The sequence below is a fragment of the Paroedura picta genome, chromosome 4 (genome assembly GCF_049243985.1).
Source record: "Paroedura picta isolate Pp20150507F chromosome 4, Ppicta_v3.0, whole genome shotgun sequence".
Taxonomy (NCBI): Eukaryota; Metazoa; Chordata; class Lepidosauria; order Squamata; family Gekkonidae; genus Paroedura; species Paroedura picta.
The window spans coordinates 51,143,182-51,156,520 of NC_135372.1; the positions used below are offsets into that span (position 1 = coordinate 51,143,182).

The 13,339-nt window shown below is 41.2% G+C and overlaps 1 protein-coding gene across 2 annotated transcripts in view; it reads left to right on the forward strand.

Annotated features, from left to right (window-relative positions):
- The window catches only part of VAV3 (vav guanine nucleotide exchange factor 3), a 197,227-nt gene that overhangs the window by 71,264 nt on the left and 112,624 nt on the right, over positions 1–13,339 (forward strand). For both annotated transcript variants that reach the window (XM_077332827.1, XM_077332828.1), the window contains exons 10-13: positions 109–204; positions 7,014–7,082; positions 8,025–8,111; positions 10,517–10,602. In XM_077332827.1, coding sequence (XP_077188942.1) covers positions 109–204; positions 7,014–7,082; positions 8,025–8,111; positions 10,517–10,602 — 338 coding nt within the window. The remainder of the gene's footprint in view (positions 1–108; positions 205–7,013; positions 7,083–8,024; positions 8,112–10,516; positions 10,603–13,339) is intronic.

The window sequence follows — 13,339 nt, forward strand, 5'->3', positions numbered from 1 at the left end:
GGCCCTTCAGATGCTGTATTGACACCTACTATATATGCCTCCTTAATTTTTTAAAATGTTAATTGTACTGGAGTCACATTGAAACCTTCATTGTTGTTCCTAACTTAGGAGTGTTCGAAAAGAGCCAATAATGGGAAGTTTACTTTGCGGGATCTTCTTGTGGTTCCTATGCAGCGAGTTCTGAAATACCATTTATTGCTTCAGGTATGCTAATTAGAAGACTATAGCTATAAAGAGTATCCATATTTACTGTTTTTACTTTTTAAATCTGTATTCATCCATAACACAAGATGCTAGGATATTGCAATTTTTGATTGAACATGCAGGTGAGAATAAACAAGACGACTGAAGAAGATAATGTCATGAGACTTCACCCACCTTCTCATTGACTGAATAACATGCTCAAGTCTTGCTGAAGAAATTTATAATTGATTAATTAACAATTAGATTTCTATAACTGCCCCTCCCAACATTGCTGTCTTGGAGTGGTTTATGACATATTATCAACATAATTCATGAATAACCTTACAAACCTTACAAACAAATATTCATAGTTAAAACACTTAAAAATTACTCATTACTGACTACAGCAGCCAACCTTGATTGATCTTGTCTTCTGTATCTGCTTTTTCTGTTCAGGGGGGTGAATTATATGGAGGAGGGGCCATTCCAATGATATTGTTATCATTCATTGGCCCCAATCAAATGCCTGGTAAAAGAGCTCTGTCTTGCAGGCCCTTCGGAACTGAGAGAGCTCTTGCAGGGCCCACAGCTCTTCTGGGAGCTCATTCCACCAGGTAGGGGCCAGGACTTAGAAGGCCCTGGCCCTGGTTGAGGCCAAATGTATGTGTTGATGGTGCAGAGCAATCTTCGGGGGGGGGGGGGCTATTCAGCTAAGTGGTTGCTCAGGTACTCCAGGCCCAGACTGCAAATAGCGTTAAAGGTCAATACCAAGACCTTGAACTTGATCCAGAATTCAACTGGGAGCCAGCACAATTACTTGAGGATAGGCCAGGTGGGTCCTAAGGTGTTCTAGTGAGGACCCATGTTACTGTATTCTGGATCAGTGTCAGTTTCTGTATCAAGATCCGTGTAGAGGTCTGTGTAGGGTGAGTTATATCAATTTAGCCTGTGGGTGACTGTCACATAGATCACTGTAGTTAGGTGGTCTTGGGCAAGATAGGGCACTAGTACCTTTATTTATTTATTTTATTTATTTTTGTATTTATATACCGCTGCATTCCATTTGGACTCATGGTGGTTCACAATAAAATGATAAAAAACCAGTATATCCCCATTAAAGCCCATTAAAATAACATTAACACTAATCATTAAAAGATGGCAATAAAGAGTTCTAACCCCCATCCTCTCCGTCTGTCCAACTGGAGCGAGGATCCAGATGTGGAGGGATCTATTGATGGTCTGGGATTCACCCTGGCCTCAACCATATGCCTGGTGGAAGAGCTCCATCTTACAGGCCCTGCAGAAAGCTGACAATTCTGACAGGGCCCATAGCTCTTCAGGGAGCTCATTCCACCAGGTTGGGGCCAGGGTCAAAAAGGTTTAGCTTGGCGGAGATGGTAGAACACCAGCTGAGCTACTCTGATGACTTGAGCCTTCCCAGACAGGGAGGCATCTAGGATCACACCTAAATTCCTAGCAGATTGTGCAACCCCCAGCTGTGCACCATCTCTCCTGGCCCTTTCCTACCTAGTCACAGGATCTTTGCCTTGGAGGGGTCGAGTGTCAGGTGTCTCTGCTTGACCCAGACCATCATTGCTTCCAGGCAAGTAGCAAGTGTCTCCAGGAGTGAATCCGGGCTGCCATCCATCAGGAGGTAGAGCTGGGTGTCATCAGCATATTGATGGCACCCAAGCCTGAATCCCCAAACTAGCTTGGCAAGAGGGCTCATGAAGATTTTAAAGAAATTGGGAGACAAAACCATGCCCCTGTGCAGCGGTGCAATTATTTATCCCCCATGGTGGCCCTCTGTCTGCGACTTTGGGGAAAGGACATCAGCCATTGGAGGGCTGTCACCCTGTTCCAGCGTTGGTGAGGTGGCGAGTAAGAAACTCATGGTCTACCTCGTTGAATGCTGCCGTGTGGTCTAACATCATGAGCAGCACTGACATGCCTCAGTTCAGCTGGTGCCAGAGGTCATCCAAATAATGACCAAAACAATCTCCTCCCCATGGCCAGGAAGGAAGCCAGACTGGAATGAGTCAAGGACCAATGTTATAGGTATGCTATAAGTTGATCTTTGGCAGCCCTTTTAACCACCATTCCCAGAACTGTAAGAGACAGGATAGGGTGGTAGTTGGCTGGGATCCATGGATCCAACAATGGTTTCTTCAGCAGTGGCTGGACCACCACCTCTTTCAGCCCCTTGGGAACATCCCTGTAAACAGGAAGTGATTTACAATTTTTATCCTCTTGTCACTCCATTTGAGCAACCAAGAAGAACAAGAATGGACAAGTGGTTGACCTAATTGAAGGTAGCAACCTATCCACTTTGGTCAGGACGAGCTGCCTGAAGCCTTCAAATGAATCCTCCAAAGACAGCCAATGGGCCTCCAGTTCTAATATGGTATTAAGAGTTTGTAGAAGGTCATGGTAGAACAACGAGACTTTATCCTTGGAATAGCTCACAAATGCTTCACAGCTAATTTCCAATTGACTACTCTTTGAGCACCTATCTTCAAGGGCAGTAAGAGACTGAATTGTCCTAAATAATTGCGCTGGCCATATGCGATGGAAGCTGCATGAAACTCAAGTTTACCTACTTTCACTGCCATCTCATAGGCTGTCATAAGCGTCATCATGAGTCTTCCTCCACACTTGCTCTAACAGTGCCTAATCCCCACTTTCTATTACATAAGCTGATTTGGACTATTGGTCTCCTTGAAAGAATCCTCTTTCCAGTATGTTTTTAAATGAGTTGGTGTCATTGGGTTGTGTCATTTATCTATGAATGGTCCACACTGATAGCATTTGTCACCCAATGTGGGAAAACTGGTGACTTGATGGTCTTGACACATGCAGCAATTTTACAGTAGAGTTCCCGGATGAGTATGACACTTAAACCAGTGCTGAGAGGGATGACGTTTTTAACACCATCACGAGTTATGAGAAAAGACTTTGGGTTGGATCCAGTACAAAATTTTCACTTGCACTAGAGCTCTTACATGAGCAGGAATGCAAGAAAAAGATGGCAGAAGACTTATTGTATCCCCGCTTGCACAAGACCTGATGCAGCCATTTTCTAGGCATTGTAACACAAGTGTTGCATGACATCTTCCAGAAACGGCAATGCATTAAGTTGATTTGTGTTTCTACCTGTGAACTGCTGGGTCCAAGCCATGGTCTGGTCTTACACAGGAAGTAGTAGTAGTAGTAGTAGTAGTAGTAGTAGTAGTAGTAGTAGTAGTAGTAGTAGTAGTAGTAATACAAGTTTTACAATAGCGAACTTGTTTCCCAGCAAATACCTTTGAATAACTAAAGCTGTGCCCTAACTTGGATAGTGTTGCATTGCCACTCCAGTACTGCAGAGGCTAAGCAACTACTCCCTGGGCTGTTTTCTTCCTTAGCTGGGTTCTAATAAAGCTGTATTTATTTTGGATATTTCTAGTTATAGCCTACAAAGCTTATGGCTTCTGCAGTTTGTCCTTTAATGAGGCAGGAGAGTCTTATAAATATCATTTGATAGCTGTTCTGGGAGACTCATTAGTTCAGTTGCAAAGAAATATGTTACTCCATTAGCCTGTCAACAGTGCTGATGCTTATAAAATGTCATTTAAAAAAGAGCTTCTACCAGTGCGGAAAGCTGTATTCTGCCTTCATAGCACTCAGCTGCATTGTATATATTGCATCCACTGAAATACCTCTGAATAAAGAGTGCTGTTTAAAAATGTTTCAGAAAATGTTATGAGAAAAATCCCAAGTAAATCTGATGTAGAACTTTTGTAGTTCCTTATCTAGGTAAAATCAACGTAATTCTTCTTTAAGTGATAAAAAAGGTACAAAATATTCTTTCAAAGGGTATCTGACAAAGGGAGCTTTGACTCTCTAAAGCAGGGGTAGTCAACCAGTGTTCCTCCAGATGTTCCCACTAACACCTCAATGAACCACACTTGACATAACAGGTGGTTTATTGATAAAGCAAAATAGAGTCCAGGAAGCTTCTTGATGAAACTGATTTGTTAGTTGTATACAGATCAATATATTCCCCAATCATTCCATCCTCCTATGTCCCCCTAACACACCCCAATTTAGAAATGACAGGCTCACTACTTTTTCAAGAGAACAAATGGCCCAGCTACACTCAGGTGTTGTTTTCAGCACCTAAGACCAAACTCCACATAACATGCCAGTGTCCTTCACCTTCTGGCACCATCTCGTCAACATAACTCTACCAACTAGTCTACACCAGGGGTAGTCAACCTGTGGTCCTCCATATGTTCATGGACTACAATTCCCATGGGAATTGTAGTCCATTGACATCTGGAGGACCACAGGTTGACTACCCCTGCTCTAAAGCTTATACCTTCTAAATGTTGTTGGTCTTTAAGGTGCTACTGGACTTTATTCTAGCTCTTCTTCTACAGACCAACATGGCTACCCTCCGAAAGGTACAAAATAATATTTCAGCCAAAATCTTCCTTTGAGAGGTTATGTTTAGATACCCAGATTTGTTAGAACTGTTGTTTCATCCAAAAAATCAAGACAAGTCTTGATTTAATAGCTGCCAGTCCTTTAAGATATTCAGCATCTACTTTACAACAGCAAACGCATACAAAAGCCCTGAGAGACTATTTGTGTGTGCAAAGAATATGCTTGCAATAATCTGAGACCTTTGTAAAATATTCCAGAAGCTATTCCAGAAGCTTCTGTCATGGGGATGGCCAGAAATACAGGGGAATGGTTGCTACATTTTACTAAAAAGATCGTAGAGGATATTGTGGTACAGATGAACAGAACATACCTGGCCTCTCAGGAAAGCAGTCTGAGTTTAGAAACAATTAGATGGCTTTGAGTAGATAGAGGATGTGTCACCCATTCTCAATAGATACAATTTGTTGAGGCCCAGGTATGTCTGAGAATTGCAAGGATTGCAACTTCACATAAATGAAGTTATGGTTCAAAGATGGGAGTATTGGTTGAGGGCCAAAAGATACCCATGTGTATGTATTTATCATATAGCATGTGTAGTGCAGCCAGGAGATTCAAGGATTGTCTGGCAGCCAAGCAGGGGACACTCGGAGGTGGTTTGCAATTTCCTCCATTTGCGTCATGGACCCTAGTGTTCATTGGAGGAGCTACCACCCAATCCTGGGTTCAGGCTGGTATGAGAAACTTGTAATCATTATTTTAAATAGACTTTGTTAAGAGAAAAAGTAGGGAGAATAAACTAATATATTTTTTTTGTATCCTAAGAAAATATTTCTAGATAAGCTTGTATGGTGTTCAAAGTTAGGAGATAATTAGTGAGCCAAAATTGTTCACCCTTTTCAAGTGAGACAGCTATTGTTAGGAGATGATTTCAAAATCATATAAATATGGGAAGTCACACTGCATTCTGCCCCTGATGCCTATTGGTGCTCAGGAGTTTGCTTTCTGCAAGTGATTGAATATAAACAAGGTACTAGTGTGTGGCCTGATAATGGTGTAACAGGTCTGTTGGTTTTGAGTTACATGTAAACTCTGGAGTAGGAGTAAAACTGGGATTTTGTACTGCTATGGGAGAAAGTTTAGTGGTATTGGTATACTGTAAAAGCAGAACTTGAAGGACAAAAGATGCAAATAGTGGGAATGTAGACTGTGAGTTTTTGGAATATAAAGTAATTTCAGACATGTAGAATTGTGGCCTACATTGATGAAGAAATTTGTCAAAAATGTAATGAAATTGATATGAGTTAAGAATTGTAATAGATTTCCACCTATCCCCAAACCATGTATTAAAACTGTAAAATGTTTTTCAAATTTGGTGAAAGGGAGACTTGATATAATATTTTCTCACCTGTAGGTATGAAAGTGAAACTTTGAAGGTAAAATCATTATCATCATCATCTGTATTTGTTACAATCATAGATCAGCCAGGAGAGGCACATAGGCAAAATCATCAGCACATCTATATACAATAATGTTCCAGAGCATCATAATAGGCTGATTTCAATAGTGGAGACATAATTCTGCAGGGGGTTGGACTAGATGGCCCTGCAGATACCTTCCAACTCAGTAATTCTATGATTCCAAGATGACTTAACCAGCTGCTCCTTTGTTGAACGTGCCAAAGTACAAAATTTGGCCACCTTAAAGGTAGTTTAGTTAGTCTGAAAGGAGGAGAGAAATAACAAAAATAAGATCTCCCACCTGGAAAGATGGATAAAATTGGACTTATAAAGAGGACAGTACAGTAACGTGTGACCTGCTGTTTCAACCATGCCCACTTGTCAGGGGCAAACACGTAAAGGATTAACTCTTCCATAAGAGCTAATGGTAAAGCATTAAATCGAACCAGTGTGACACAGTCTTCTGGAATTTTTCCACAATTCCTTACCACTAGATAAGACTGTGTTCACACTCTCTACTTGAGAGAGAGCTAAGATGGCAACCAATAAACAGCATAACCAGCTACATTTTACTAAAAAGATCAAAGAGGTTATTGTGGTACAGGTTATTTATTGGATTTATTGCAGATAAAACATTAAATCATCTAGTCTCAAAAACTATAATATGGGGGCTGTTTTTAGAGATTTCCATAGATTCAAGTAGTGATAACATGATCTGTCACCGGAATAAAATCACATGGGATTTATATAATATTTTGGATTTCTGTAGATAATTGGTTCAGTCCAGCTTTTTTGGCCTAAGGCAAAATGGCATTGTTTTTAAACAAATCTCTATCTGATGGGGAAAAAATGAATCTATCTGATGGGAAAAAAATGAATCCTTATCTGTCTGTTTTGGAAGTCAGTCAGCTGTCATAAGATATAACTGTGTATTCTGTGATACAGGAGCTGGTGAAACACACAACTGACCCAATGGAGAAAGCCAACTTAAAGCTTGCCCTTGATGCAATGAAGGTATGTATGCCTAATGACAAGGCGGAGTAATGGTGCACATTTTCAAATGTAGGGGGGCTATCCAAAAGAGTAATTAAATATATTTCCCTTCTCTTTTGCCTCCCTGTGTGCTGTGATCAGGTCCATAACACTTTCATTCAAAATATATATCCCATTTCCCACAATTCACGACTGAATTACTGTTGTATACCACACTCATATTATTTCTTGCAGTGCAGCATAATGCTGATCTGAAACATTCATTCATGCTTGCATGTTGATCACATGCACATCTGTCTCAATTGTACATTACTTCGTGCATTCTTTCTACATGCTCTTTATTTTGCAAATATAACAGCTTGGTTATTATGGAAATTCAAATCTTCCCTATTGGAAGTTCTATACAAAGTGTATGTGGGACAGAGGACTGCAGAAAAAAGAAATCAATTTTCTCCCCACACACTTCTGCCAGCAATGAAGCTCTGCTGCAAGGCCAGATTGGTGTAGTGGTTAGCAGTGCAGACTTCTAATCTGGCAAGCTGAGTTTTATTCTGCACTCCCCCACATGCAACCAGCTGGGTGACCTTGGACTTGCCAGGGCTCTGGTAAAGATGTTCTGACCGAGAAGGAATATCAGGGCTATCTCAGCCTCTTCCTGTTCAAGTGCTCTTAGTGCCATTTCTGTGATTACTACTATTTTATTGCTACTGTTTTTATAACTTCTGGAATTACTTGTGGCTGTGAGCTGCTTGTATTGTTTTATGTTGCCAGCTTTTATTGATGATCTTTACTTTATGTTTTTATTTTTTAAGGCTATCTTTGGTTGGTTTTTACTTTGCAACCAGCCTTGAGCAGGTCTCTGGAGAAGCGGCCGATGCACTTTCTGAATGATTAAAATAACTGCTTCTGCTCTAATATGCAAAGGTGACTTTTCAAATTTCCTTTTCCCCTCCCGTGTTTTAGGACTTGGCACAGTATGTAAATGAAGTGAAGAGAGATAATGAAACACTCCGTGAAATTAGACAATTTCAGTCCTCAATAGAGAATATGGTATGTTTTCTTATGCTAGTTTTTGAGCTTTCTGTGTTGTTTTATTGTTTTCTTGATTATTTTGCTATTTCTTCATTCTTAAAGTATACATATGCAGGGACAATGTCTGCTTGTTGTAGACTGGGATTCCCAATGGTATAATGGTTTTATGTATGGTTCTCTGTTATAATGTAAACCGCCCTGAGACTCCGGGGAGGGCGGTATAGAAGTATGATAAATAAATAAATAAATAATAAAAGGCATCTTGTTACACAGCTTCTGGTGAAGGCCTGTGCATCCCCTTACTCCCTGTCATTTTACTGTCTGCTCTGCCTCCTGTGGCAGCCATTATACAGTTGCCATTCTGGGTCAGAATTCAGAAACATTGCAGATCCCTGTTTTGTGGACAGTGACCTTTATAAAACTAAGCCCATAGACAGCTCAGTATGCATCATATGAACCATGGTTGGGATGTGGCACTGGACTCCAGGAAAACTGAAGGTGCACATTTGCCAGATTTTTTTTTTTTGTTGCTGTCATCCTTGCCCTAATTCACACTAAAATTGCCCAGGGTATTAGGAAGCAAGTCTGCCTCTCATTCTTCAGAGCTACTGGCTTAGGTTCAACACTAGTTTAAAGGAATTCTCATCATCTGGGCCACAGAGCAGTAGTAAGATATTTGCTGACAGTGGCAAAGTATCTGCTCAAGCATGGAAAGTATGTTGGGAATTTAGACAGATATTTTTAATTCCATTACAAGTGTTTATTGTCAGGCCACGTGGAGCCAGTGCATATCATCAAGTGTGAGGAGAACCATGCTAAGATGTGAGAGGACTGCTTACTTCTGTCTCTCTGCTGGTCTGAATAGCTCAACAGAAAAGATATTAATGGCCAGATCATGAGCCTCCCTGGTTAAGCTGTGGTTGACCCTTACACTGGATTCTTTAAAGCTCCAAAGGGAATCTTTGCCCGTCAGTTAAGGCCGAAACACATTCTGTATAGCAGCATTTTATTTGGCCTCAAGGCAACAAGTGAATCATGCTACAGAAACTGACAGAAAAAGTATCATCTATGATTAAAGGACTTTAGGCCATTCAGAGCCACAATACCTCAAGGACCAGCTTTCATAAACTCATGTAGGCTGGAGTGAGATATAATGGAGGAGGACTCACAATGTATTCTTCAACCATGGTGCGAGCCCATAACAAGCTACCTGAATAGTATAAAAGCTTGTTCATCTTTTGCTTTCTGCTGGTCTACTTATTTAATTTATCTCCTACATCCTCTTCCCTGAATTGGACTTAGGGCAGCTAACAGGATATAAAATATGTGTGATAAAACAATACAAAAATTATTATTAACAAACTTTAAAAATATAAAACAAGCAAAAATCTATCCCTATTAAAATCTATCCACTATCAAGCAGGGTAGGATGTGTGAATACAGGAGACGCAGCTGAAACATACCAGTTACCTTGTGGATCACAATCACCCAAAGGCTGCACAAAAAAGAGAGCAGGCTTGCATGCTCTGCAGCACCTAGGGAGGTTCTGCAATGCATGCACCTCTTCAGGCAGCTGATTCCACATAATGGAGACCACTACTTCATCCTTGTTGACACAAGGTGGACAGTTCCTGGACAAGGAACCTTCAATAAATGCCAAGATTGGAGAAGATGAGGAGGATCATTCTGGCAGAGGTTGTTCTGCATAAATAAGGGTCCCAGACAGTTTAGGATTTTAAATGTAGGTACCAACACTTTGAATTGGCACCATAAACTAATTGGGAGCCAGTGCAAGTTCTGTAGAATAGGTGTTGTATGTGCAGACCTGGACACTCCTGTCAACAATCTGGCAGCTGTGTTCTGGACTCCACCCTACCCATCCTTGCAGTTGATCCCTATCCCCCAAATCACCAGCCAACTATGATTTGCAAGAGCTGTTGCCTTCGCTGAGACAGGACTGCAGTTTCTGGATTCTGCCTGACACTCTCTGATATTCCAGCAAGGTCTTCCCAAAGCAGACCTGCTCTGGTAAGTAGCTCTCCTCACCAGCCAGCCACAGTGTGCAGGAGAAAAAAAAAATGGCGATCGCTTCGCCGGAAGATCAGAGGAGAGAGCCAGGGGGAGGGACTTTGTAGAAACCGCAACAATGTTAACGCACAGGTCTTTTTCGCTAGTGTTGCAGATTGGTTGCAGGAGTGTATCGCTTTCCGGAGGGTGAATCCACTTTTGGGGATTTCCCTGAAAGCGCTACAACGAAGCGCTTTTTGCGGATCGGTTTCAGGTGTGTGGCAGATTGTCAACGACGTTGTGCATAACGGCAAATCAATAGCGTTTTCAATTGGCAACCATTGTGCGATTTTGAAGGCGTGCGAAAAGCCCCTGGATGTTACCTGCTGACTGTTGTTTGGTGTTTATGTTTTCAGAACCAATCACTTTTATTGTATGGACGACCGCAAGGTGATGGTGAAATAAGGATAACGACACTGGATAAACGGGCAAGGCAAGATAGGTGAGAAGAGCCCAGCTTTATTCTTTGACACATGGTAGATATTGTATTGGATAGAGCTCCTATGGTTGCTTTTCTCAAGTCCAGTCCAGACAAGATTTTAGAAGTATAAGCTATCGAGAGGCAAAGCTCCCTTTGTATCTGACAAAGGGACCTTTGACGATCAAAAACTTATACCCTAAAGTCTTGTTGGTCTGTAAAGTGCTACTGGACTTGTCTCTGGCTATGATTGCTTCATCCGTTATGTAAACAACAGCAGGTTAGGAATGGCAAATGTTTTGGCTCTGTGGCATCACTTTCATTTTTTGACATTCCTAAGTGGTGAGAGCCTCTAGGGCCAGTGCTTCAGGGTGGTGTTTCTGCAAGATGAAATAACCTGCCTCTTTACAATTCTTGTCCTCTTTACATACATGCCAGCAGAGCACAGCTGAGGCCAATACTGTTCTTACAGCAGGCAAGAAGTTCCCTGACCCTTGTATCAGATTCCCAGAGAGCAGCTGTTTGCTTACAAGGGAGAATGAACCTATAAAAAGACAAAGGAATATTCCTTCCTCTCCAGACATTTAAATGCTGAGTAAATTGTTGGGATTGGCTGGTCGCCTATTGTCCTGGAAATCTGAATCATTAGTTAGGATCACATGATCTGGGAGGAGGCTCTGGGGTCCTTGGGGGAAATGGCCTTTGATCAAATCCCTCCTAGGATGGATTTTTGCATGATGGAGGATAGAGGATGCCCTGCATTCCTTTTCTGCACTGCATGCCTTTTGTTATCACTTAATTCTGGCTCCTTCTATTGACTTTAGGCCCACACTCAGGTCTACCTGTGTACAAAAAAGGGGGAACAAGCTGTAACAAAATGAGGTTCTGTGAGGTCTGAAGATCTTGGGGGCATCGATCATTCCCTACCATCCATAAAAGCACGGGTTAAACTAATCACCATGAAAAACTGGCTGAAATGTACATGAAAGAATTCTGAAGTCATCAGCAGTCAAAACCTAGAGCTCACTTCCATTACTGATATAATCCATCTAGAGTATATAAATAGTATTATCTTACACTACTCTATCCCAGACGATCTAATCAGGCCTGGAAGCTCAGTAAAGGATCTCCGGAAATGGATCTATCAAATGGATGTAGTTCTAGATGGTGATATAATTGCTTGGTCCAGAGCTGTCCCTCTTTTTAAACATTTCAAGAGAATTCACTGCAGACCTTCATATCTGGAGAGTCTGCCATCCTTAACACTCAGGATGGCATTTACTCATTTAAGGTTCCAATCCTTACCCATAGCAGTGTGTAGTGGTCGGTTCTCCCATCTCCCCCTATCTGAATGCATCTGCAAATGTGATAGGGGAGAGATTGAGGACCTCACACACTATGTAATGGACTGCCCCCTCTATGGTGAACCAAGAGGCAAGTTTATTAAAAGAATACTCCCTACCACCTCAGGCCTCTCAAAAACTGAGTATATGATCTTTTTATTGTCTGATATCGATGCCTACATTACCAACAGAGTTGCACTGTTTGCTCTCGCAGCCAGGAATATCAGGTCCAAATTGTGCAATTAGGATTAAAACCCTAATCATTATGGCTCCTTTTATCTGTGTAACTTTTTATTACTTTTATTACTCCCTGTGATTTTATCAGTTTGATGTCTTAATTTTAACTGACTTTTGTACTGTACAGTCAATTTGCTGGAAATGGCCAATGGCCGACTAATAAACTAAAACTAAATCATTCCCCCATGTTTATGGTTTTCCTGTCATTTATTCAAACAGTTGTGTTATGAAGGGCACTGGACAGTTTCTGCTCTCTTACAAATTTGTGTTCAACTTACTAATTCATTTTTGTTAAGTTTGCTAGTGCAGATGACTGATGGCTTAACACATTTTCACTGATTTAAATTTATGTCATCATGTCATTGCTCTTATGCATCTGCTACACTGATGGTTTTGATTATTTTATATTTTTAACGGAGGCATTTGTTATATAACATTTTAACTCCATACTATGAACATCTTTGATTGCCTTTTTACTTGTATAAAGGCAGGTGACAAAATTGTATAAAGGCAGGGTGCCATGCAAAATCTCTAATTTGCAAAAAACAGTAAACTGAAAGCAGCACAATGCTGCAGCTAATAATTGTCAGGCACAGCTGGATTGTATGCCCCAGAGAACAGAGGCCAAAGTAACCTCTTCCTCATTTGCTTACATTTCCTCTGGCCACACGTTTCAGTCAGTCTGAAAAGATGCTCAGGTAGCCCTGGCTCCTCCTGCAGCAGGAGGAGAATAGAATCCCACAGTTAGCCCTCACAAATTAACACTGAAGAACACTGGTACTCATCCTGCAGTTCATGGAGAGCCACATTCTCCATTACCATCAATCAAAAGAGCCAGCTTTACTTCCAGAGGCTGTGTCTATTGCCTACTGAAGATAATGGTTCTATGACATTCAAAGGACTGATGGTACCACACCTCAGCTGGGGGCGCTCCTTTTTCTTGCTGCTCTAGACAGAATCTTGCGTCTTGCCTTGCACATAAAATCAAGGGATATGCTTATGTTTCCTGTAGGCAATTGACAGTGTGGTCTGATGCAAAGTTACTCTGCATAGGCTTGTCGTGTGATTGTCCAATTTACATTCTTAGAACCTGATTTCCTTTCAGCAGTTTAAGTCATATAATCAGATGCACCATCAAATTTGTTCTAAATAAACACTCATGTTGCCAGCAGGCCTTTATT